Below are 26817 nucleotides of genomic sequence, written 5' to 3' on the forward strand. Positions count from 1 at the left end.
GGGGGGGCAGAGGCAGAGGCAGAGGCAGAGAGGCAGAGGCAGAGAGGCAGAGGCAGAGGCAGAGGCAGAGGCAGAGGCAGAGGCAGAGAGGCAGAGGCAGAGAGGCAGAGGCAGAGGCAGAGGCAGAGAGGCAGAGGCAGAGAGGCAGAGGCAGAGAGGCAGAGGCAGAGGCAGAGGCAGAGAGGCAGAGGCAGAGGCAGAGGCAGAGGCAGAGAGGCAGAGGCAGAGAGGCAGAGGCAGAGGCAGAGGCAGAGAGGCAGAGGCAGAGAGGCAGAGGCAGAGGCAGAGGCAGAGGCAGAGGCAGAGGCAGAGGCAGAGGCAGAGGCAGAGGCAGAGGCAGAGGCAGAGGCAGAGGCAGAGAGGCAGGTGGATCTCTGGGAGTTCCTAGCCTGCAGAGTTGAGAGAGAGAGAGAGAGAGAGAAAGAGAGAGAGAGAGAGAGAAATGAGGAAAGAAATTAAGAAATTTTAGGAAACAGTCAGGTCCTATCTTCTCCAAATTATCTATAAGATTAGAAAAATGCTAAGACCTGTAACTCTAGAACATAGGAGGCAGAAGCAGTAGGATCCTGAGTTCAGGTTCAGCATGGGTTAGATAGTGAGGCCTTATCTCAAATACTAAAACAGCCAGCATTGGTGGGCCTTTAGTTCCAGTAAAAGCAGGCAGATCCCTGTGAGTTTGAGGCCAGCCTGGTCTACAGAGTGAGTTCCAGGACAGTCAGGGCTACACAGAGAAACCCTGTCTCAAAACAAACAAACAAACAAACAAACAAACAAACAAACAAATCAAAAACTGAAGTTGGAAAATGGCTCAGTAGGTTAAAGTGCTTGCTATACAAACTTTTAACTTGAGGTCTATCCCAAGAGCCCATGCAAAGGTGGAAGGAGAGAACTTAAGTTAACTGTCCTCTGACTTCTGTGTGAGTGAATGGTATGTACATGCCCTGTTCCCAGACACACACACACACACACACACACACACACACACACACACACACACACACACACAAACCCATAAAATACAGACAAGACAAACCCAATCAGTTCTAGGCGAGCACATTGCTGCAATGTCAAGCTCACGGCTGCCCCTCAAGGCTGGCCCACACGAAGTCTGCTTCTCCATGTTCACTTCAGCAGAGATAAAGTACTGGGCAAGGTTTAAGGCCTGTCTGTGATGACACGAATATCCATATCCGGGGTAGAAAGTACCTTTTTACAGTTCTGGGGACAGAACTCGAGGCTTTGTGTATGCTAAGCACACACTCCAGCCCTGAACTCCAGCCCCTGCTAGGAGAAATGCTGAGCTTGATAAAGATCCCATTGAGAAGCACACAGCAATCATCACATTTAGAAACTTCAGCCTAATCCCCTTCGATTTAGGAAGGATACAAGACAACTACTGTCACCACTCCTGTTACCATGGTGTTAGGGGGCCCAGCCAACTCTTTAAGAAAAGGAAAAGGAGTGTATGGCTTGGAAGAGAAGAAAAGAAGGAAGACAGCATCATCTACTTAGCAAGAGAAAGAATCAAAGCCAAATTGTGAAGGTCTATTCAGGAGCTCAGAAAGGCAGCAGCTCCACCTACACTCCCCGGCCCTTTCTGAAGCAGCTTCGAGAGCCACGACTTTAGGAACAGCAGAAGTGAAGTGGCTGCCACTCTGCAATAAAGTTTTCCTGGCACTGCCCAGTGTCTGGGCCTGGGTGGGAACACACCTCAGGGCTGGGTACCTGCTCGTCAGTCTAGGAAGTCCTTTGCTTTATATCTTTTTTTTTCTTTTTCTTTTTTTTTCTTTTTTCTTTTTTCTTTTTTTTTTCGGAGCTGGGGACCAAACACAGGGCCTTGTGCTTGCTAGGCAAGCGCTCTTCCGCTGAGCTAAATCCCCAACCCCCTTTTATATCCTTTTAAAAAAGGGTTATAGGTTCTTCTCTTCAGGCTGACTCTCCACAGCAGACTTTTACTCAAGCTATTGGGGGCGGGGTGCCAGGCTCTTCCATTGGCTCTGTCCCCTGGGTTCTACTATACTCCCATGATGCTGGAGCTCCTGGCCTGCTTGTCAGCAATAATGGCCTCCCCTGGTGTCCCTAAATCCACAGAGGAGAACAATTAAGAGGCCTCCAATGGCTTGATGAGAATTATAAGTATCCTTCAAGGATCTCAAGTGGTCTCCAAACAACACACGTGGAAAGACAAGGCAGACTACATAGTCTTGGCTTGATCTTGCCAGTGATAGACCCAGATCTCCAAGGAGAAAGAATGTAGTAAGAAGTAGTAGTAGTAGTAGTAGTAGTAGTAGTAGTAGTAGTAGTAGTAGTAGTAGTAGTAGTATGTGTGTGTGTGTGCGCGTGCGCGTGTGTGCGTTGGGTGTGGGAGGGGGTTCATGTGTGCCACAGCATGCACTTTGGAAGCTACAGGACAACTTGTGAGAGTTATTTCCTTTCATAGAGACGGTTCCTAGATGGAACTCAAGTTAGGCTCAGAGGCAAATACCCTAACGTGGTGAACCACCTCTCAGGCCTCTTAAATCATTTTTAATTTACATACAATAGAGTGCATTATTCTAGATCTTCCTATCTAGTTTGTAAAGTATCTGCCTCTCCTTTTTTTTTTTTTTTTTTTCTTTTCTTTTTTTCGGAGCTGGGGATCAAACCCAGGGCCTTGTGCTTGCTAGGCAAGCACTCTACCGCTGAGCTAAATCCCCAACCCCTCTGCCTCTCCTTTTTAAAGAGGCAGATATTTATTTGTTTGTTTGTTTATTTAAAGTACACTGTAGCTGTTTTCAGACATACCAGATCTGATCCCATTACAGATGGTTGTGAGTCACCATGTGGTTGCTGGGAATTAAACTCAGGACCTCTGGAAGAGTAGCCAGTGCTCTTAACCCCTGAGCCATCTCTCTCCAGTCCCTGGCTCAGGCCTCTAAGTGCTGGATTATATGTATATGCTGTCAGGTTTGTTTTGCAGTGTTGGAGGTTAAACTGGAGCCTTCCAGGGTAGAAGTAATGGCTAAAAGCACTTGTTGCTCCTACACAGGACTTGGTTCCAATTCCACACACCCATAACTAACCCATAAAAACCATAATTTTTATACATAAAATAAATAAAAACAAACTGGGACCTTCCACAATATAAGATGAACAGTCTGTCTTCACTCTAACCTTTCTGGTTTTTGTTGTTTTGAGATAGGGTCTCCCTATGTAGCTCTGGCTGCCTGGAAAAGTCTATGTAGACCAATTTGGTCTCTCCCTTGCTTCCCAAGTACTGGAATTAAAGCTTTTTTTTTTTTTTTTTTTTTTTTTTTTTTTTTGTGGGTTCCTGGAGCAGACCCTGTGATACTGGAATAAAGAGTGTCTCCTGACAGGTGTGGTGGTGCTGAGGAGACTGGGGTGGGTGGGGCAGAAAGGGCTTTCTCTTTACAATCTGCTTGTCCCCTTTCTGGCTTCATTATGTTGTAGGACTGCCTGGCCATCCGGCAGGCGGAGGAATATGGGCATTAGGTTCCCACCAGAGGTGGAAGCTGCAGTGCCTTCTTGACTTGCTAAATTGTTTGGTTTTGAGACAGGATCTCACTCTGTAGGTCAAGCTGGCCTGAAACTCACTATGTTGTCCAGGATGGCTTAGAACTAATGTGAATCCTACTGTCTTAGCCTCCTGAATGCTAAGATAACAGGTATGAGCAGCCAGACTGGCTTGAATTTATTTTTTTAAGTTTTATTTATTATTATATTTATATGAGTACACCTTAGCTGTCTACACATCAGAAGAGAGCATCGGGTCCCATTACAGATGGTTGTGAGCCACCATGTGGTTGCTGAAAATTGAACTCAGGACCTCTAGAAGAGCAGTCAGTGCTCTTTTTTTTTTTTTTTTTTTTTCTTTTCTTTTCTTTTTCGGGGCTGGGGACTGAACCCAGGGCCTTGCGCTCGCTAGGCAAGCGCTCTACCGCTGAGCTAAATCCCCAACCGCAGTCAGTGCTCTTAATTGCTGAGCCATCTCTCCAGCACAAATTTTATTTTTTTTAATCATTTAAAATATAAAAATTTTTTTCTTTTCTTTTTTTCGGAGCTGGGGATTGAACCCAGGGCCTTGCGCTTGCCGCTGAGCTAAATCCCCAACCCTAAAAAATTTTAAAATGTAATGTGTATTTGCATGAGTTTATGTGCAACGCATGCATGCAGATGCCGGTGGAGGCCAGAGGGTATTGTCTCCTGGAACTAGAGTGGAATTAAGGCAGTCATGAGCTGACAGACACAGATGCTGAAAACCCAGTCTAGATCCTCTACAAGAACAGTAAGTGCTCTTAACCACTGAGCTGTCTGTCCAGCTCCTATATTTCAATGGTTAGATTATCACCGTCATTATTGCCACTATTATTACATGTGTGTGTGTGTGTGTGTGTGTGTGTGTGTGTGATATGTGTGACTACACAAACATGGCCATTAGAGGACAACATCCAGGAGTCATTTCATTCTTTCTCTCCTTCTCTCCTTCTTCCCTTCCTTCTTTCCTTTTCAAGACAGGGTTTCTCTGTGTAGCCCTGGACATTCCAGAAACTCACTCTGTAGACCAGGCTGGCCTTGAACTCAGAGACCTGCCTGCCTCCGCCTCCCTAATGTTGGAATCAGGGAGTCATACCACCATGCCTGGCAAGTCAGTTATTGCTTGATACCATCAGCCTCGTTGGCAAGCTCTTTTAATTACTATCCCATCTCGAAGCCCAAAATTGTGCTTTTCAGACAGGAATTTAACTCTGTAATCCCTGAGTGCCAGAATTACAGCATGTGCTACCATGGCCCCTTTGATTTTTTTTTTTTTTAATCTGTTTGAGACAGAGTCCCATCCTGTAACTCTAGTTGGCCTGGAATCCGTTCTGTAGACCAAGCTGGCACCCAAGTCACAGAGATCCATTTGCTTCCACCTCCCTAGTGCTAGGATTAAAACTGTGGGTTACCATACCAGGGGGCTGTGTGTGTGTGGGGGGCATCCATACCAGGGGGCTTTGTGTGTGTGTGGGGGGCATCCATACCAGGGGGCTTTGTGTGTGTGTGTGTGGGGCATCCATACCAGGGGGCTTTGTGTGTGTGTGGGGGGGCATCCATACCAGGGGGCTTTGTGTGTGTGTGGGGCATCCATACCAGGGGGCTGTGTGTGTGTGTGGGGTTACCATACCAGGGGGCTTTGTGTGTGTGTGTGTGTGTGTGTGTGGCATCCATACCAGGGGGCTGTGTGTGTGTGTGTGTGTGTGTGTGTGGCATCCATACCAGGGGGCTGTGTGTGTGTGTGTGGGGGGGGTTACCATACCAGGGGGCTGTGTGTGTGTGGGGGGGTTACCATACCAGGGGGCTTTGTGTGTGTGTGTGGGGCATCCATACCAGGGGGCTTTGTGTGTGTGTGGGGGGGCATCCATACCAGGGGGCTTTGTGTGGGGGGGGGGCATCCATACCAGGGGGCTTTGTGTGTGTGTGTGGGTCATCCATACCAGGGGGCTTTGTGTGTGTGTGTGTGGGGGGGTGTTACCATACCAGGGGGCTTTGTGTGTGTGTGGGGGGTGTTACCATACCAGGGGGCTTTGTGTGTGGGGGGGGTTACCATACCAGGGGGCTTTGTGTGTGTGTGTGTTGGGGGGGGGCATCCAAACAGGACTTCTCTATGTAGCCCTGACTGTCCTGGAACTTGCTCTGTAGACTTGGCTGGCCCCAAACTTGGTGACACCTTCTTCTGCCTCCGAGTGCTGGGATTCAAGGCCTGAGACATTACTGTTCAGCTCTATGATTTTTTTTCCCAGTCATAAATACTTGTGATTTTTTTTTCATCTAAGCCATCCATCATGAAAATGTTTAAGATAAGCCTAGTATGTTGGCATACCCGGATCTCTGTGAATTCCAGAAAAGCCAGGGCAAACCATGTCTTAAAAAAAAGGAAGGAGGGGTTGGGGATTTAGCTCAGTGGTAGAGCGCTTGCCTAGCAAGCACAAGGCCCTGGGTTCGGTCCCCAGCTCCGAAAAAAAGAAAAGAAAAGAAAAAAAAAAAAAAGGAAGGAAAGGAAATGTTAAGTTAAAAACAAGAAGACACTAGGTTTGGTGGCTCACACTGTGATTTCCACACCTGAGAGGCAGAGATGCAGGAGGATTGCAAGTTCAAATTCAAGCTAAAGGAAAGGAAAGAAAGAGGCAATATGGCTGGGCAGGGAGAACGCCTGTGTGGAAAGATTCTCACCTTTCATCTGATTCGCTCGGTACCGGCTGGAGCATGACAAAGTGGGTACAGGGTCACTGTGATACAAACCTCTACACATCAGCCTCCAGATGATGTCACAACTCCTGCCCAGCCCCCTATGGCTCCCACCCCAGTTATTTCCCTGCCTGTGGGCCTGGGAGGAAAACACATGTATGTGCACAGACCTTAAATATATTCTTTGATACTGGGATGTCTGAGTATCACGGCCATCAGAAGAGGCCTGTGTCCTCGAAATCACATGAGGTAGAGGTGTCGGTCTCCTCGGAGATTCTTCACGCATCTTTCAAGACCTTCACTTCTGTGCACTCTCTCACATATTCAATGGAGAAAGTTCTGCCTTTGGCAAGCTTTACAAGTAAAACGTGTATAGGATCCAGTGCTAAACACTGGGGTCAGTATGGCTGCAGCATACAAGCTCACCCACACGTCCTGTGCCATTGTGATTTATGGCTAATAAGTCCTTTGGCCTTTGTCCCTATTTCCTGGTGTATAATTGCTAAAATCAAGTAGACTCACACCTTAATATCTACTGGGTTTGGCTCCAGGCCATCTCGCTCCCCAACACTAAATATACCCTAGTCCTTATATGAGATGCCTCAGTGTTTAAACATGAGTTTTGAAAGATGCCACTGACTCTACCTCACTCTTGATTCCATATAACTTAACATACAATATACACGCCCACCCTCTAAACAACTGCCAGACTGTATGGTGGGGGGTGACAGAATAAAGTGTATACATGTTTAATACAAGCTCCCCTTTTGGTTGAGGTCAGGCGTGCAGATTAGCTTTATTTTCTGCTTGCTTGGCCTTTTTTTTATTGACAAACTAACATCTACTGAACTCATGTCAATACTTATTCAGTAGAATAGCACAAACGGAAAGATTACGTTAGGAAAATATTATGGTATGATATATGGCCTGAAGACAAAGCCAGTCCTGTTGTGGCTGGGCATGGTGACTTACGTCTGTTCATGCTACAGTTCTCTGGAAGCTGAGACAGGAAGATTTGCTGCCCAAGCTGGAATTACAGGCCTTTGCCACAAGGGTCAGCTGAAAAGGTTATTTCAATTTAGCTTTCCTTATTGGAGATGTTGCTCTGTGATAGAGGACTAGCCTACCTTATACATGACCCAGGGCTCAATCCTCTCAGCAGAACAAAATTAAGGAACTAAACAAAACCACTTTCTTTGCAAGGTTGAACTGGCAGCTAGAACAATAGAAAAGTAACTGATTAAGCAACACTGGCTAGCCTTATAGGCTATTCTGTGAGAGGATTAGGGTAGAGAGAACTGTTTTCTTGCCAATTGAAAGTGGCCTGTTTGAGAATTTGGCAGTTGTCTCTTTAGGACTAATTTCTAGAAGGTGAGGTAAAGAGCTTGGCTTTAAGTTGGACAGGAATGGCAATTCTATGTTGACACCTTAGCTTGGTCCACTGCTGGACCCCAACAGTGACCTGCTATTTCTGCATACCTGGTTTTCTTTTTTCTTTTTTTAAAGATTTATTTATTTACTATATGTAAGTACACTGTAGCTGTCTGCAGACACACCAAAAGAGGGCATCAGATCCCATTACAGATGGTTGTTAACCACCATGTGGTTGCTGGGATTTGAACTCAGGACCTCTGGAAGAGCAGTCGGTGCTCTTAACCACTGAGCCATCTCTCCCGCCCAAGTCCTGGTTTTCTAGAGCTGAACCATTTCTTCCATTTCTTGGCTATTGCTTTTGTGCTCCTTGTGTCCCCTCTAGAGATCTTGTTTCTATGCACTGTGCCTGCGTGGGTATAGAGATACCGTGTGCCTGCTGTGCTCTTTTGTGGAGGACCTGGGACTGTTGTGTCCTGCCGTAGAGATGCTTTCCTGAGGAAACACTCCTTGTTGAGACTTAATCCTCTCACAGAAAAAAAAAATTAGCCTAAGCAGCTGTGTTAACTGGTCAGTTGTTTTTCTTTTGCTGGATTCTTGGCCTTCTTAACCTATTTTTAGATTTTTTTTTCCCCTGAGAGAGGGGGTGTCTTGTGGCTGTGGTGACAAACTCCTATAATCTCAGCACCTTGGGTATGGAGGCAGGAGGATGAGTTCCAGTGTACTGTCACCCTCAGCTGTATTCAACCCTGTCAGAGAGAGAGAGAGAGAGAGAGAGAGAGAGAGAGAGAGAGAGAGAGCGAGCGTGCAAGCGCTGTAGAGCACTGGCTGCGCTTCCAAAGGACCCAGGTTCCATCTCCAGCACCCACACGGCAGCTCACAACTGTCTGTGGCTCTAGTCCCAGAGGATACAGCAGTCTCTTTGGGCTTCAGACATATGTGTAGGCAGAACATCCATGTGCACAGAATACATGTGCTGGTATGGAACTCCCAGGTTCCACTGGTCCTTCTGCCTTGTCTGTGGAGTAACCGTGATTATTTATCTATATAGGACCATAGGTGTGTGTCACTGCCTTGTTGTGTGGGCTCCTGGGGGCGGGATAGAGCTCAATTTTAGCTTTTACTCCAAGTCAGATAGCAGAGTGTTTAGACCATGTAAATACATTTTGTGAAGCCAGAGAATGAACTAAATTACATCTGTCTGGTGAGACCTATTTTAAAAAAAACATTGATGAGGGTGGTTCAAGACAGGTTTTCTTTGTGTAGCCCTGCCTTTCCTCTTGTTTTAAAGACCAGGCTGTCCTGAACTCAGAGACCTACCTGCCTTGCTCCACCCCCCACAAGACCCCCACCGCATGCTGGGCTAAAACGGCTGGCCTTTTTTTAAAAAATAAAGGAAGCCTAGGTTGGTCTCAAACTCCAGGTATAGCTGAATCACTTGATTGTCCTGCCTTCCCCCTGCCACCCCTCCCCCCACATGCTAGGATGACAGACCCATGCTACTATATTTATGCTGTGCTGGGTATGGAGGACTCTAGGTAAACATTCTTATCAATTGAAGGTTCTCAGCCCACCTAGTGTTCTAACACTGAGCTACAGGCCAGCTATGTTTGCTTTTTCCTTTTTTTTGCTTTTTCGAAACAGGGTTTCTCTGAGTAGGTCTGGATTCATTTTGTAGACCGGGCCAGCCTGGAACTCAGAGATCAGCCTGCCTCTGCCTCCTGAGTGGTGGGACTAAAGGCGTGCAACCATAAAGGCAGGCCTGTTTGGTTTTTTTGTTTGTTTGTTTGTTTTTGTTTTTTTCTTTTTTTCGGAGCTGAGGACCGAACCCAGGGCCTTGCGCTTGCTAGGCAAGAGCTCTACCACTGAGCTAAATCCCCAGCCCTGCCTGTTTGTTTTTTAAGTTACTGCTCTTGGAGACAAGATTTCTGTGTCATTAACCTTGTACTTTCAGCCATTCTATTTCAACCTAAGCACTAAAGTTACTGGAAGGAATATACACCAGACCAGGCCTGGTCTGTATTTCCAAGTGGAAATCCTGGTTTGTGGTTTTTAGTTTCCAAGAGGAGCCTATCAGGATTTTTATCTAGCCTTATGTACAATGTGCTAGTTTTTCTTTGATAGCATTAAGGTTTTTTTCTTTACCTCCTTCTTTAAAAAATGTTTTTTTATTAGTGTGTGTGTGTGTCTGTGTGTGTGTGAATGTGTGTCTGTGTGTGTGTGAATGTGTGTCTCTGTGTGTGTGTGTGGTGTGTGTGAGTGTGTGTGTGAATGTGTGTGTGTCTCTGTGTGTGTGTGTGTGTGTGTCTCTGTGTGTGTGTGTGTGAGCGTGTGTAGGTGTATGATATAAGTGGAGAGTCTATGGTACACGTTTGGGGGCAGGAGTCAGCTGAAGAGTTAACCTCTCCCACGTATATGTGGGTTACAGGGACCCGGCTCAGAGCACTGGGTGTGCCTGGCAAACTTAGCTGGACCTCCTCCCTAGGCCACTTGTCACTGTTTTTTAAAAAAACGTGATTACGCTGCTGGGTGGTGTGTGCCTTTTATCCCATCACTAAGGAGGCAGAGGTGGTGATCTCTGTGAGTCTGAGGCTAGTGTGTCTACATAGTGAGCTCGAGACCAGCCAGAGCTACAAAGTGAACCTTATCAAACCAACTGACCAAACAACTGGTCAAGAACAAATACACATCCTTGCCAGCATGTGCTGTCACCAGCAAGTGCTGTCACCTGAGGTTTTGATCTTAGCCATTCTGATTGGTGTCAGGTGGAATCTCACGGTCATTTTGATTTGCATTTCCCTGATGACTAAGGACTTTCAACATTTCTTTAAGTGCTTCTCAGCCATTCAAGATTTCTCTGTTGTGAATTCTCTGTTTAGCTCTAATATCCCATTTTTTGATTGGGTTGTTTGATTTTTTGAAAATCATTGGAGCCATTGGAATTGTTTAGGAAGTCTCCCACTCCCCGTGCCAATGAGTTCACTCTTCCACTGCTGGTGGGATTGCAAACTGGTACAACCACTCTGGAAATCTGAGGTTCCTCAGAAAACTGGAAATAGATCTACCTGAAGACCCAGCTATACCACTCTTGGGCATATACCCAAAAGATGCCCCACCATACCATAGAGGCACATGCTCCACTATATTCATAGAAGCCTTATCTGTGATAGAAGCTGGAAACAACCCAGATGTCCCACAATGAAGAGTAGACACAGAAAATGTGGTTCACTTACACAGTGGAATACTACTGAGCTATTAAGAACGAGGACATCGGGGGCTGGAGAGATGGCTCAGCGGTTAAGAGCACTGACTGCTCTTCCAGAGGTCCTGAGTTCAATTCCCAGCAACCACATGGTGGCTCACAACCATCTGTAATGAGATCTGATGCCCTCTTCTGGTGTGTCTGAAAACAGCTACAGTGTACTCATAAATAAAATAAAAATTAAAAAAAAAAAAAAAAAAGAACGAGGACACCATGAGTTTTGCAGGCAAATGGATGGAACTAGAAAATATCATCCTGAGCGAGGTAATCTAGACCTAAAAGGACATGCATGGTATGTTCTCACTAATAAGTGGATATTAGCCAAAAAAGTACAGAACACCCAGGATACAACCCACAGAACTCAGAAAGGTTAACAAGCCGAAGGGCCCAAGTAAGGATTCTTTAATCTCACTTGGGAGGGAGAAGAAAGCAATTGTGAGAAGCAGGGGGGGGGGGAGGGGAAAGGGGGAACATGATCAGGTATTGGGGGGAGGGGCAGGAGAAAAGCCCTGAGGGCTGGCAGAATGAATGGAAATATGAAACCTGGGGTTGGGGGGTGGGAGGTAGGAGGACCAGAGACCTGGGAGGTGAGAGACTCTCAGGACTCAAAAGGAGGGACCTTAGATGAAATGCCCAACAGTGGGGAGAGGGAACTTCCAGAAGAAAGACAGAGCATCAAGTGGAGGGGTGGGGTTGCCCTCCCACAGTCAAAAACTCTGACCCAGAATTATTCCTGTCTGAAAGAACTGCAGGGACAAAAACAGAGAGGAGCCTGAGGAAAAGGAGGTCCAGTGCCCAGGCCAACTTGGAATCCAGTTCAAGGGGAGGCTCCAAGACCTGACACTATTACTGATGTTATAGTGTGCTTACAGACAGGAGTCTAACATGGCTGTCCTCTGAGAGGCCCAACAAGCAGCTGAACGAGTCAGATGCAGATACTTACACTTAACCAATGGACTGAAGTTGGGGACCCCTATGGTTGAATTAGGGAGAGGCTGGAAGAAGCTGAGGTACTCCTGAGGTGACCCCATAGGAAGACCATCAGTTTCAACTAACCTGGACCCCTGAGCTCTCTTAGACACAGGCTGCATGCACCTGCTGGTCTAAGGCCCCTGACACATCTACAACAGAGGACTGCCTGGTCTGGCCCCAGTGGGAGAAGATGCACCGAACCTTCAAGAGACTTGAGGTCCCAGGGAGTGGAAGGCCTGGCAGGGGGTGGGGACATCCTCTTGGAGAGAGTGGGGAGGAGAAATGGGATGAGGAATGTGGGATGGCAGACAGGGGTGGGGAGGTAAGGACTGTAAGACAATAAAGGTAATTAAAAAAACAAAACAAAACACTATGTTTTCAAACACCTCTCCTGAGATTGTGGAGATCCTGTTCGGAATCAAGGTCATGTGTCACCACCATCCCACAAAGCTTTCTTTTTTAAAGAGAAACCAAGAAGGAGTGGATAGGGTAGGGGACAAGGGGGTAGTTGTGGGGAGGGACTGGGAGAAATTGGTTGAGAAGTAAGAAAAATAATTAAAGAGAAAAACAAGCAAACAAATAAATCTTCTTGGGGCTGGGGATTTAGCTCAGTGGTAGAGCGCTTACCTAGGAAGCGCAAGGCCCTGGGTTCGGTCCCCAGCTCCGAAAAAAAGAACCAAAAAAAAAAAAATCTTCTTAAAAACTGCCCCTCCAAATGTGTTGACAATAGCCCAGGCTAGCCTAGAACTAAATCAATGGTTCTCAACCTGTGAGTCTCCCACCCTTTGAGGGGTCACATATCAAATAGCCTGCATATCAGGTATTTACAACAAAATTACAGACAGACATGAAATAGTAACTAAATAATTTTATGGGTGGGGTCACCACCACAGGAGGAACTGTCTTAAAGGATCTTAGCATCAGAATGGTTGAGAACCACTGAGCTAAGTAGTCAAGGGTGACCTTCAGCTCCTGGTCCTCCTACTTCTGTCTTCTATGTGCTACAATTATGGGAATGCGCCTGATGTCTGGATCATATGGTGCTAGGATTGAACCCAGGTCTATGTGCGTGCTAGGGGAGTCCACATCTCCAGCCCTCGTAACAGCTCATGCTAGTTCCCGCATTTCTGAGATCTTTTCACTGACTGATTTTCCTCCGTGTGTGTTGGTTTGGTTTTTGGAGACAGGGTTTTTCTGTGTAGCCCTGGCTGTCCTGGAACTCACTCTGTAGACCGGCTAGCCTGGAACTCAGACATCAGTCTGCCTCTGTATCTCAAGTGCTGGGTAAAGGAGTGGCTACCAGCCAACCTGGCCTTATATCCCTCTTTGTTAATGGATATTTCCATACACTTCATGTGTCTTATAGATTGATTTGATGCTACTAGACATGGGTTGTTTTTTTTTTTTTTTCCTTTCTTTTTTCATTTTTGGAGATATACTGAACCTCTGGAAGAACAGTCAAGCGCTCTTAACCACTGAACCATCTCTCCAGCCCCTAGACATTTTCTTATGTTACTGAAATTCCCTCTGTCTTTCAGAGAAGCCTGCATTGATCTTCTATAGTTGAGCAATTGTCTAGGCGCCTCAAGACTGTAGAAGCAGATGAGGCTTTGCCCTCCCTCATGGTGCTTTCTCTGGGGCCTGGGGCCTGAGCACCCTCCTCCCTGGCAGAGCTCTGAAGTCAGTCATCTTGTTAGTATTCTCTTTCTTTTTTTCCCTGTTTCTCCCCTTAATTCCTCTTTCTCCTCCCTCTTTTTCTCTTTCACTGCTTTTTGAGATAGAGTCTCAAGCTATATACCCTAGGCTGGCCTCAAAAAATTTGGGGGGAAGGAGATTATTGAGACAGGGTCCCACGTGTTGTCCTGGCTGGTTTGGAATGCCACATGTAGAGGAGGCTGGCCTTGAGTTTGTGGTCATCCATTCTCTGCACTTGTTTTGCATTTGCATTGTTGGTGCTGGGATAAGCAGACCCTTGGGCATGCCAGAAAAGTGGTCCACCACCCAGGTCCCACAGCCCAGATCCTTACTTGCCGCACACGCTGTGGGCTATCTAGGACTCCTTTCTGTACAAATCTCTCTTTTTCCTAGACTCTGCCTTAAGGTTCATCCTCCTGGCCTCTCCAAGTCCCATTCTCTGTCTCTTCCACAACGTATTGCCTGTGCTTACCTGTTCCTTGCTCTCCAGACAGAAGGTCAGACGACCTAAAACTGGCTTCTGCTCCTAAGGGTGGCACGCAGCAATGCCTGCCCTCCTGTCTGCAAATAGTTAGCTGCTTTGTATCTTTATCCAGTTGTTTATGGGGAACCTCAGAGTGAAGTCTTTATCAGTAGAGCTTGCAGGAGCAGAAGTGGGTGCCAGAATTCTATGGCCTTAGAACAAATACCACTAAGAAGCAAGTTGATTTGGTTATTTCTAAATATATTTGCTTTGCTTTAGAAGTGACTTCAACTTGTTGCGTTCCTGAGTGGCAGTCCTCATAGCTTCATAACTATTAAAAAAAAAAAAATCTCTGGGCATCTGTGTCTCAAAATTGTGGAGGGCCCTTTGTCTTGAGGGACCTCAGTACAGGCAAATGGGCAGCTCATCCACTTCAGGATCTCCGCAGCTCTGCTTGTTCGTTTGTTTCTTCCTTTCTAAAGCAAAAGTTTCTCTCTCTCTCTCTCTCTCTCTCTCTCTCTCTCTCTCTCTGTGTGTGTGTGTGTGTGTGTGTGTGTGTGTGTGTGTGTGTCCCTGGCTATTCTAGAGGTGGGCCACACTACCCCCTGTCTTTTAATATTATTTTTAAATATTTATTTTTAATCTTATGTGTGTGTGAGTTCATTGGATCCCCTGGAACTAGAGTTATGACAACTTTAAGCAGCTATGTGGGCATCTGGAGTCAAACTCAGGTTCTCTGAAGAGCAGCCAGTACTTTTAACTACTGAGCCGTCTCTCCAGCCTCTGCCCAGGTTTCTGTAAAGGCAGTTCAAAGATGCTGTGGGTGGTGCGCAGGCATCTCAGAGAAGTGTTGCCAGCTGCAGGCTCTCACTCAGCAACAGGGACCAAGCCAAGGACAGACAAGCTGAGAAGCGGAGAGGCACCCTCATCTCATGAGCGAGGCAGTCTGGCCCAGTGTGAGGCTGCTGTGACAGTGGCCAGGTCGAGCTGAGGGGAGCCAGGGCTGCACAGGCTCTCTTTGCCCTCCTCTGGAAAGTTCCTGGAGCTGAACTGACAGGAAGCTGAGGTTTGTTCTCCCTTGCAGAGGGGTGGTTGCTAGGGTCTTCTTGGCCCATGCGTCTCATTGCCTTGGCTGTAAGAAGCCCCATGTCTACCTTCCAGCTCAGGTTACTCACATCTTAGGGGACTTGTGTGTCAGTTTTCTAGTGTTTGAAGTAGACAGGAAAGGAACACAGTGTTCTGGGTTAGTTTACAGTAGTCACAAACTGTTCTTGGAGGTTACCCATCCTGTGAGATTTTCACTTGATTTTTCTTATCATAAATAAGCATCACACAGCTCATTACCATCTCCCACAGGGACAGCTTGCCTGCTCTCCTGAGCTCACCTTGGGTTTCACAAGAGACACAAAGCTCCTGCAGAGGCCAGACAGTAGACAGCTCTGATGCCAGGGACTCCTAGTTAATACACATTACAGGAGGCCAGGTTGGGGGCTAAGAAACAAATCAGGAAATGCATCAAAACCCCACATCACCATTCTGAAGTATGTGCCAGATTCCCTGGGAATGGAGCAACAGGAGGCTTAGAGAGCCATGTGGGTATCTAGGATTGAACACAGGTCCTCAGGAAGAAAAGCTAGTACTATCTGTCTGTCTGTCTGTCTGTCTGTCTGTCTATCCATCCATCCATCTATCCCTCCACCCATCTTCTATCCATCATCTATCTATCTATCTATCTATCTATCTATCAATCTATCTATCTATCATCTATCTACCCATCCATCCATCCACCCACCTGTCTGTCCATCCATCTGTCTGCCCATCCATCCATCCATCCATCCATCAACCATCCACCCACCCACACATCTATCTATCTATCTATCTATCTATCTATCTATCTATCTATCTATACTACTGCTGCTGCTGCTGCTGCTGCTGCTACTACTACTACTACTACTACTACTACTACTACTACTACTACTACTACTATTAATGGGCTTTCAAGACAGAGTTTCTCAGAGTCTCTGGCTGCCCTGGAACTCACTCTGTAAACAAGGCTGGTCCTCATACTGCTTCTGTCTCCCTAAGTGCTGGAATCAAAAGCACATGCCGTCATGCCACAACCAGTTCTCTTAAGTGCGGAGCCATCTCTCCTCCAGCCCACCTTGCCTTCAACTGGTGCTGATAGTGAAGCTGCAGTTGAAGTCCACAAGGCATCCCAGTGACTAGATGGAGGCCACATCTGGTAAAACTTCAGGAGTGTGAGATTAATCCTCTGAGATTAGCCCATACCCATTTTGCCTCAATTAAATGCTAATGTTCAAAAGTAAACATTTTAAAGTTTTTTTTTAACAGTATTTATTATGTATACATCACACAGCTTTCTGCCTGCATGTACACCCACAGGCCAGAAGAGGGCATCAGACCTCATTACAGATGGTTGTGAGCCACCATGTGGTTGCTGGGAATTGAACTCAGGCCCTCTGGAAGAGTAGTCAGTGCTCTTAATGGCTGAGCCATCTCTCCAGCCCCCTTAAAGTTTAACTTAATTAATTTTTAAAGGTTTTTGAAGGAGGTTGGTGAGATGGCTCAGCGGTTAAGAGCACCAACTGCTCCTCCAGAGGTCCTGAGTTCAATTCCCAGCAACCACATGGTGGCTCACAACCATCTGTGATAGGATCTGATGCCCTCTTCTGGTGTGTCTGAAGACAGCTACAGTGTACTCATACATAAAACGAATAAAAAATGTGAGCAGTATGTGAGTGCTGGAAATCACACCTGTGTTTTTGGCAAGAGCAACATGTGCTATTATTGGCTGGGCCATCTCTCCAACCCCCATTTTTTGTTCCTTTGTTGGGAAGTGTGCACACACTTGTCCCAGCATGTATACGAAGGTTAGAAGTTAATCTGTGGTGTTCTTTCCTCGATGTTTCCCAGGGCCGAATTCCACTTGTCAGATTTGGCAGCTCACTTTTACCCACTAAGCCATCTTGTCAGCTCCTTCTTATGTATATATGTATGTATGTATGTATGTATGTGGGTATGTATGTATGTATGTATGTATGTATGTTTTTTGAAACAGGGTTTCTCTATACAGTGTTGTCTGTCCTAGAATTTACTCTGTAGAGTAGGCTGGTCTCAAACTCAGGGATTTGCCTGCCTGCCTCTCTGCCTCTGCCTCTGCCTCTGCCTCTGCCTCTGCCTCTGCCTCTGCCTCTGCCTCTGCCTCTGCCTCTGCCTCTGCCTCTGCCCCTGCCCCTGCCCTCTGCCCTCTGCCCTCTGCCCTCTGCCCTCTGCCCTCTGGCCTCTGGCCTCTGGCCTCTGGCTCTGCCTCTGCCTCTGCCTCTGCCTCAGTAGTGCTGGGATTACAGTACTCAAACTCGGGGAAATCTGTAATTTTAAGCTTTTAAAACTGATTTTTAATGATGGTTTTAACCTCCCTTTAGTCCACCACCCACCAGAGGTTGTGGAAAAGAAAGGATATGGGAGAAGTAGACCTGTTTAGAAAGGTTCTGCGGGACAACTCTCTTCTGTGTTGTCTGGAAATCAGCAGTTCACTTTATAGATTAGCAGAGGCAGCTCGATCCACTTACAAACATTACAAACAGAAACTCTGGTCAGTAACAGCAGTGGCACGACCTAATAGGAACAGCCAGGCCTCAGTCTTGGCTTGAGTTAGCAGGAGGGACCCGGAGGAACACCAGAATCTCAGCTGTGCCTCTCTCAGAAAATCGAAGAGCAGCAAAGAGACCCACAGGAGTTACACAGCGAGTTCTATCAGCAAGCCAAGCTCAGCCTCTGTCACTGTCCATCGAGTCCTATTTATACTCTCTAAACGTGTCTTCTATAGGTCTGTCTCAGCTGATGTCATTGTCAGTCAGTACACGGAAGCAACAGGAAACTGCAGCACACCACCAGAAGACTTTCTGCTGTATTTTTCTATAGAGTCCGACAAATACAGTTCAACTACACAATATGACAGACAAATATATGTGTCATCAATAAAAAAAAATCTTTCATCACATGTCTTTTCACGTGCTTGCTTTAACAAAACACCTTTCTATCTATGTCTGCTTTTGCCAAACATTCCTTTACGAGTCTGGCTGTGTCCACTTCAGCTAAACGTTCCTTCATGTGTTTGCCCTAGCAAAACACCATCTGACAGATTTTCCAAAAAACCTTTATGTTTCCACTTCAGAAATCTGCCTGCCTCTGTGTCTCATGTGCTGGGGTTACAGCACCTTAATCTTTTGAGGCATGGCCACTCTATCACGTCTGATCTTGGTCTACAGAGAACTCTACCTACCCCTGCGTCCCAAGTGCTGGGAAGGTGTGCACCACCACAGCTGACTGTTTTTTAACGCTAAGGTTCCTCTCTCACTGAATCTAGAGCACACTGTCTGTTTCAGCTAGACTTGCCAGCACCGTGACAGGGACACGTTATCACCATTGGCTTCTATGGGTGCTGGGACCTGAACTCAGGTCCTTCAGCTGGTGCAGCCAGCACGGTTACCCTCAAAGGTGTGTCCTCAGGTCCTTAAAAGAATTGTTTTGGGGGTTGGGGATTTGGCTCAGTGGTAGAGAGCTTGCCTAGCAACCACAAGGCCCAGCACTAAGAAGGCAGAGGTAGGTGGATCTGAGTTCAAGGTCAGCCCGATCTACAGAGTGAATTCCAGGACAGCCAGGGATACACAGAGAAACCCTGTCTCAACCAACAAACAGTTTTGATTTTATTTTCAATGTGAATATTTTAAAGGGGAAAAAACATTTTCTAACTTCCCTAGAAACAGATGCTTATTAGATCCACAGAGCCAGGGAGGAGCCAGTGTGGGTGTGTCCAGGCCTAGCCCAGTGGCCACTTCCTGCCTATCCTCCCACCCTTTCCCTGCAGGAGTGCTCTCCTAGTGAGGCCTGAGGGAGTGGGCTGGCCATTCCAGCTGAGTCTAGGACAGGGAGGCTCAGCTGTCAGGCCATCAGGTAAGCGTTGGCAGTTCAGTTTTTTTTTTTTTTCCTTTTTTCCTTCTGGATCTCCAGATAAGAAAAGCCAGGTAGCAGTGGGGCCACTGTCACAGTCAGGATACACACAGCAGGTGTGTTATGTAAGTAGGACTTAAGAAAGGGCGTTAAACTTTTTTTCCCTTTTAGACTGGGCTCCGGTATGTAGCCCAGGCTGGTCTTTCATTTCTGATGATCTTCTTTCCTCAGCCTACCAAGAGCTGGAGTTAGAGTCCTGTGCTATGAGGATACACTAAAAACAACCCATGACATTAAAAAACAAAAAATCCAACCCAACCATTACACTGTACTGTGCCTAGCCTTCAGTTTGGTGGCAGAAGCTGACAAGTTAGAAGCCCAGTACTGAGCAGGGAGGGGCTGGGCTAGTCCCAACCAGTAGCCACATTCCTCAGGAGCTTCCACGCCCATGACCCTTTGTCCTGGGGACAACCTTAGCCCTCCTCCTAAACCCTCCATTTTCACCCAGCTGACCTCCCATCTGGCCTGGTTTCTACTTGGAGACGGGATCACTGTGCGTAGGATTTTGTTTTGTATACCTAGATGTCCTGCAAACCAAGAACTTGCCAAGCATTGAAGGGTACCTTCCATACACTGGCTGTTCAGGCCAATCTCACCTAGAACCCCTCAATACCTGGTCCCTGTAGGTATGGACCTTCTGCCCTGCCTCTAGTCTCCCAGCACCTTGTCTATCCCCTTCTCCAAAGAGTGTTATCCCAAGTCCTCAGTTTCAATTGTCCTCTGTGAAAAGGTCGAAAATCCACATTAAACCCAACCATCTACAGCTTCAGAACTGCAGGTTAATGGACTGGGCGTGGTGGCATGCACCTTTAATCTCAGCACTGTGAAGGCAGAGGCAGGTGGATTTTAGTAAATTCAAGCCTAGATCTACGACACAGAGCATGGTTCTAGGACAGTCAGTGCTATTCAGCCACACCCTGCCACAAAAACAAAAACAAACAGCAACAAAACAAGCAACTGGGAATTACGGAGTTGGAAGCAGGAGGATCAAAAGTTCAAAATCATTTTAAGCTATGTAGAGTTTGAAACAAGACCTAGCTTACAAGAAACCCTGTTTCAAAAAGCAAAGCAAAGCAAAACAAAACAAAACACCCAAGCCCCCCCCCCCCCCAACTGCAACTGGTAAATTAAAACGAACAATGAAGTATCAGTTTTCATGTATCAGTCGGAGAGAAGGTCTGGGTACTGGAGCTGAGAGTTGCTTTCCACCTGCCCGGCAGGCAGCTGCTGGCATAGAGCCAGATTTTTTTTTAGAACAATTTAGTAACACTTCAAACTACCCACACCTTTAACCCAGCTATTTCCCTTCTAGATAATTGTCCAACCATGGATCCCACAAGGACAGGGACATACATTGCAGCACCACATCTAACGTGGAAGATGAAACACATGAGACCCTGAGACAAAGTAAGTGTGGCCGAGGACTAGCCAAAAGATCTACCAGCCTACACATACTCTGAAAAGATCTTCAGATATAATAAAAAAGCAAGCGCTTAGGGCTATTGGAAGGAAAAGGGCAAAAATGTGTTTAAAGGGGTTGGGGATTTAGCTCAGTGGTAGAGCGCTTGCCTAGCAAACGCAAGGCCCTGGGTTCAGTCCCCAGCTCCGTAAAAAAAAAAAAAAAAAAGTGTTTACAGGCACAGTGCACCTGCTCTTGACAGCTGGGTAGGTGGAAGGCAACTGAACAGGCAGTGGGCGGACTGGAGCCAGCTCTGAGAAGGTTGGAGTTCCAGCTGAAGCCTGCACAGGTGGTTTCTAACTGAGGGAGGTGGGAGGCAGAACCAGGCTGCCACTGGAGCCCCTTTCTTCCAGGGAGGCAGGCGGTTCTCTGATACATCTGTCCGCTTGCATTCCTGGGACAGACACTAGGGAAGCGGGACTATCCTAATTCCTGGAAAAGACATTTGGGGGCACCAATAGCTGCACTCCAAGAAGGTAGATGAGGTCGGCCTCAAGACTGAGCTTTGGAGACAGGTGCTTCTGGATAAGGGGATCTTCTGAAGCCCCTGGCTGGGAACTGTGAGCTTCAGAGATGTATCCTCTGAGGGGAAACAGCTGTTTAAAGATGACTGCCTCACAGTGCTGCTCACACCGGAGTAGAACTCTGCCTCAGAACTGGGAACAAGTTCACCTCTAGCTATTGTGTTAATCAGTGTGTGTGCACGCATATGCATGTGTTGTGTGTGCATGGATGCTCTTGTGCATGTGTCTGTGAGCGAACCTAGAGCCTGGCACATGGGAGGTAAGTCTCTTGCCACTCAGATAGGCCCCAGCCTTGCATCATATGTCTTAGTGCTTAACATGTGGAAGGCTGCAGCAAGCTGAATGCCTCCTCCCCAGGCATTTCATTGCTGTGGAACTTGAAAATCCACTTGTTTGGCTTTAAGAGAAAGTCTGTCCATATTTCAGTTAGGATTACATTAAAGGTTTCTTTACTGGAGAAAACCACTGCCCTACTCAAACTTAATATTTTCATGCAGGAAATACATGTACTATTAAAGCCTTACTTTTCTTTTCCTTTTTCTTTCCTTGAAGTGTCTTGACTGACCTAGGCTTCAGGGTGCTGGGATTGTAGATGTGTCCCACTCTCAGGGGCCAAGTGTTAGCTGTGAGGTGTTGAGGTGGGAGTAGGGAGGGATGAATTGGGAGCTTCCTGGATGTGAGGCTAGGACACCACCACTGAGCTGTGGTCTGGTCCCAGGCTTGGCAGTGACCTTATCAGTAATCAGTTTTACTTCCTAAAATTATTTCAATCCTCTCCTACCCCCACACTAGGCTTTGGACTCCATCAACCTTTTAAGTATTGAGTTTACTATCCAAGACAAAGTGTCCCCACCCTTAGGGGCGTTCCTGAAGAGACAGAAGGGACTCAAGATAAATAAGAGAAAGAGAAAAAGGCCTGGGGCAAGTTGCTGAAAGCTGGGTGGGACGTGACCTATTGGATTGGCCTGGGGAGCTTTTTGCTGAGGGAGGAGGCAGGTGGTAGGGAAATGGAGTGGGGGGTGAAGGATGCCCTTAGTTGTATGAGGGACAGGTGTAGTGGAAAAGTCTTCTTGTGTCTGCAGGTGGGTGCTGGGCTCCTGGGCTACCCAGTAACACAGAGAGCAGAAGAATGGGCCCAGGCCTTGGGCTAGTTCTAATCAGAAAGACTTGGGGTTGGGGATTTAGCTCAGTGGTAGAGCGCTTGCCTAGGAAGCGCAAGGCCCTGGGTTCGGTCCCCAGCTCCAAAAAAAAGAACCAAAAAAAAAAAAAAAAAAAAAAGACTTGAGGCTTTTGTAAGAATGAAGGTGAGAGAGGAAGCCTGCTGTTTTTGCAGGTGGGCAGGTGTGCGTATGAGGTAGGAGTCAGGGTGTGTATGGGGGGGGGCAAAGAAGTCAGTGTGTGTGGGGGTAGGAGTCAGAGTGTCTGTGAAGGGGGGTAGGAGTCAAAGTGTGTGTGGGGGTAGGAGTCAGGGTGTCTGTGAAGGGGGGTAGGAGTCAAAGTGTGTGTGGGGGTAGGAGTCAGGGTGTCTGTGAAGGGGGTAGGAGTCAGGGTGTCTGTATGGGGGGGTAGGAGTCAGGGTGTGTGTGTGAAAGGGGTAGGAGTCAGGGTGTCTGTATGGGGGGGTAGGAGTCAGGATGTGTGTATGGGTAGGACTCAAGGTATGTGTGTGGGGGTAGGAGTCAGTGTGTGTGGGGGGTAAGAGTCAGGGTGTCTGTGAAGGGGGTAGGAGTCAGGGTGTGTATGGGGGGTAGGAGTCAGGATGTATTTATGGGTAGGACTCAGGGTATGTGTGTGGGGGTAGGAGTCAGAGTGTGTGTGGGGGTGGTAAGAGTCAGGGTGTGTGTGAAGGGGGTAGGAGTCAGGGTGTGTGTGTGGGGGGTAGGAGTCAGGATTTGTGTATGGGTAGGACTCGGGGTATGTGTGTAGGGATAGGAGTCAGTGTGTGTGTATGGGGGGTAGGAGTCAGGATGTGTTTATGGGTAGGACTCAGGGTGTGTGTGTGTGGGTAAGAGTCAGGGTGTGTGTGAAGGGGGTAAGAGTCAGGGTGTGTGTGTGGGGGGTAGGAGTCAGGATTTGTGTATGGGTAGGACTCGGGGTATGTGTGTGGGGTAAGAGTCAGGATGTATGTATGGGTAGGACTCAGGGTATGTGTGTGGGGGTAGGAGTCAGTGTGTGTGTATGGGGGGTAGGAGTCAGGATGTGTTTATGGGTAGGACTCAGGGTGTGTGTGTGGGGGGGTAGGAGTCAGTGTGTGTGTGGGTAGGAGTCCGTGTGTGTGTGGGGGGGTAGGAGTCAGTGTATGTGTGGGGATAGGACTCAGGATGTGTGTGTCAGGTGTTCTGTATGACAGGAAGCTGTCCATAGCTGGTTGTGGGGCTGAGGCCTTGTACTGATCCCTGGACTGGAAACCAAACAGTGAGGATTGAGGGGTTTGGGGTGAACAGTGCTTATTCCTTTCCACCTCAAAACCTGGAGGCATGAGGCAGGTAATCCCAGCCTCCAGACAGGGTGGCACCATAGGGTCTAGGGTTCCTCAAACCCATGACCCTCCTATCTCAGTCCCTCAGTGGTTGTCTGGGTCCTTAACTGTGGACACTATTTCATGGCTCCTGTGCTTTTTCGTCAGTATTGTTAACTGTCCAGGGCTGTCAATGGCCAGTTTGCTGCTCACAATGCACCCAAAGTGCAAAAGACAAGCAGCCGGGAAGAATTCCACCCTAGATTTTAGAGTGAGGTTTACAGACTGACTGGGTTCTGGTCTTATCCCACCTCACTAACATGGTGAGGTCAGCCACATCTTCATCTTATCTCACCTTATCTCCCAAAGTACGACTGTGTCCAGAAATAAGGTCCTCAAGCTGTTACAGTATTAGCACACAAAGTGACAAATCTCATGGTCCACTCAGTTACACATGCCCAAGCTGCCACCAGATAGCACTGACGACACCCATCCTTTCCTCTCAAAAAACCCTTTACAGGGTGAACTAGGAAGCCAGAGATCGTGGGTGCCAGCTACACCCCACACTCAGGCTGGGGATGATCGCTCAGCTCCTCCCCATCTTTTCTTTTTCTTTCTTTTTTTTTTTTTTAAGATTTATTCATCTATTATATGTAAGTACACTGTAGCTGTCTTCAGATACACCAGAAGAGGGCATCGGATCTCTTTACAGATGGTTGTGAGCCACCATGTGGTTGCTGGGAATTGAACTCAGGACCTCTGGAAGAGTAGTCAGGTGCTCTTAACCGCTGAGCCATCTCTCCAGCCCCCTCCCCATCTTTTCTACTGAGAGCTCCAAGAAGCAGGCTTCTAGGAAGATGGCCTAAGGCACAGGTGAGGGTGGCCATGAGACCCATGAAAAGCAGGTATGTGGGTCCTAGGGCAGCATCCCTTCAGTGATAAAAATGAACCAGTAGGAGAAGGGGGTAGGCTCTGTGACTCCTGGGAACCTTACCAGCCAACTCAGCAAAAGCAGAACTGTGAGGACCCCAGATGGCCAGCTAGAGGCAGTATCCTTCTGCTTGTCCTGCAAATTGGTGCAGGCATGTGCTTTGGCCTGTGTGGGTCTTGTACTCTGGCAGGATATGACCAGTGCCATTCCCCATGGTTCTCCTGACACGGTGCTCTGTCCCACGCCACCTTCCCTGGGATGTTGTGACCTACAGCTGCATGCATACTGGCTGGTCTGTGCCACCCTCTTCTCCCTCAGCCCACACCCCACACATCATCGTTGATCACTGTGTGGCTTCTGCTGCCCTTTCAGCTGCCAGTCAGGGTGCTCTAGGCTGCAGGTGGGACTATGGACAGCATGTGGTGTGGCCACCAGCTATGACTCTCACTCTGACCCAGGCCCAGCTTTCCTGAGAACCTGCTGTCAGACACGCTTCTGGGTCCTGTGAATTTATGCCTGGCAGGGGTACCAGTTGTTCAAGAGTCAGGGGCTCCCTCAGGGTTAGCTGCATTGTAGCCTGCTCTTAAGAGGCTACGTGGAAAGTCTACGTGTGTTGGAAGGCCTGCCTGTCAGTGCTGGAAGCCTGTCCACCTCTATTCCAGTCAGCCGGTCCACCTCTGTCCAGGTTTAGGACTGCAGGAGTACATCCGACCTACCTTTACCTCTTCCAGCGCCTCTCTCTGAATCTGTCTCCCACCCCACCCACCAGCACAGGGGAGCTTCTGTTGGGAGTCCCCATCCTCATCTCTGCTGAAGCCATTCATCAAGGAAGACTAAAGTAGTGATCCCTGTTCCACTGAGAACTCTTAAAACCACTAGTGCTTTGTACCAGGCAAAACCCACAAGTCGTGGTCATAGCACCATGTTTATAATACTAGCACGGCACAGGGGCAGAGGCAGAAGGACTGCTGCAAGTTCCAGGCCTGTCCGGGCTACAGAGCAAGACCATGGCTCAAAAAACCAAAGTCAAATCAAACCAAAACAAGGGTCATGGGCTGGAGGGATGGCTCAGTGGTTAAGAGCACTGACTGCTTTTCCAGAGGTTCTGAGTTCAATTCCCAGCAACCACATGGTGGCTCACAACCATCTGTAATGGGATCCCATGCCCACTTCTGGTGTGTCTGAAGACAGCGTCAATGGACTCACATAATAAATAAGTCTTTAAAAAACAAAAACAGGGGCTGGGGATTTAGCTCAGTGGTAGAGCGCTTACCTAGGAAGCGCAAGGTCCTGGGTTCGGTCCCCAGCTCCGAAAAAAAAAAAATAAAAAATAAAAAACAAAAACAAACCAAGGGTCACTTCTCTATCTGATCTCCTGCGTCTGTGAGCCGACCACTTCCTCAGTCTTTAACCCATGCAGGGTGTAATTTCTGTAATCCCAGCATTTAGGAGGCAGAATAATATCCCTGCAGATTCAAGGCCAGACAGAAATACACAGTGAGACACAGTCTCAGAAGAAACAAACAAACAAACCCAAAAACTAACAACAGAAACACTAAACACATGTAATACGCATGAGTTGAAAGAACAATAAAAATAAAATACTTTAAGGTTCTATACATCCAGGTTAAGGAACAGAATGTTACTGCTACTGGAAAAATAAATAAAAAAAAGTTTTATTCACAGCAGCTGTGTCTGCTGCCAGTCTGGACTCTGCACTGCTCCTCTTCGATGGCGGAGATTCACTTCGTCCCAATGTGTGTCACCATGCCCAGCTTTGACAGAGGAGTGGCTGTGAAGCCACATCTCGTACTGGCTAAGTTGAGATTACTGTTTTTGAGGAACAGCCGCTGGTGACATTGCTCAGGCTTCTTTGTTCTGGGTGCATTTCCACCCTCTTCAGCTCCCTGTGCTGAGTCACAACAGTCTGTCCACTACTACAACCCTCAAAAGGATGGCACTGAGGCTAGAATGATGGCTCAGCAGTTAAGTGCTTTTCCAGAGGCCCAGGTTCAGTTCCCAAGACCCACAGTGGGCATCTTACAATAACCTCCTTGTAACTCCAGCTCCAGGGGTATTCAATCCCCTGGTCTCCTTAGGAACCTGCACTCACAGATAGGAACCCACCTCCCTTTGGTGCCAGCAGTCTTATAACCTCCTGGGTGTGGGTCTTACTACTCTGAGACGAGTAGGGATATCTTGTAACAAGTCCAGGAGCTCTGCCTTCTGTTCCCAGTGCCTCCCCCATCTTCCCCTTCTTTTTCCTCTCTGTGCTAGGATAGAACCTGGGACTGGCACCTCTTGCCAGAGAGCTGCTTTCCCTATATTCGGCTGTACGCAGTGCTGCTGGCTTCTTCCTTAATTCTTTCTTGGGCCTATTTTCCTGTTATCCAATTCTTTGTTTTGTTTCTTGAAATGGGCTCACT

General features: G+C 47.5%; 1 protein-coding gene across 21 annotated transcripts in view; it reads right to left on the minus strand.

Annotated features, from left to right (window-relative positions):
• Ccdc57 (coiled-coil domain containing 57) overlaps nt 1-26817 on the minus strand; it is a 103635-nt gene that overhangs the window by 6663 nt on the left and 70155 nt on the right. The window contains exon 21 of one of the 21 annotated variants that reach the window (XM_039087561.2): nt 934-25857. The exons of the other annotated variants lie outside the window; for them this stretch is intronic. Within the exon in view, the coding sequence (XP_038943489.1) occupies nt 25799-25857 (59 nt within the window). The 3' untranslated portion in view covers nt 934-25798. Of the gene's footprint in view, nt 1-933; nt 25858-26817 lie in introns of those variants that run through there. 21 annotated transcript variants of the gene reach the window in all.

This window comes from Rattus norvegicus, chromosome 10 (assembly GCF_036323735.1).
Source record: "Rattus norvegicus strain BN/NHsdMcwi chromosome 10, GRCr8, whole genome shotgun sequence".
In the NCBI taxonomy this organism is placed as follows: domain Eukaryota; kingdom Metazoa; phylum Chordata; class Mammalia; order Rodentia; family Muridae; genus Rattus; species Rattus norvegicus.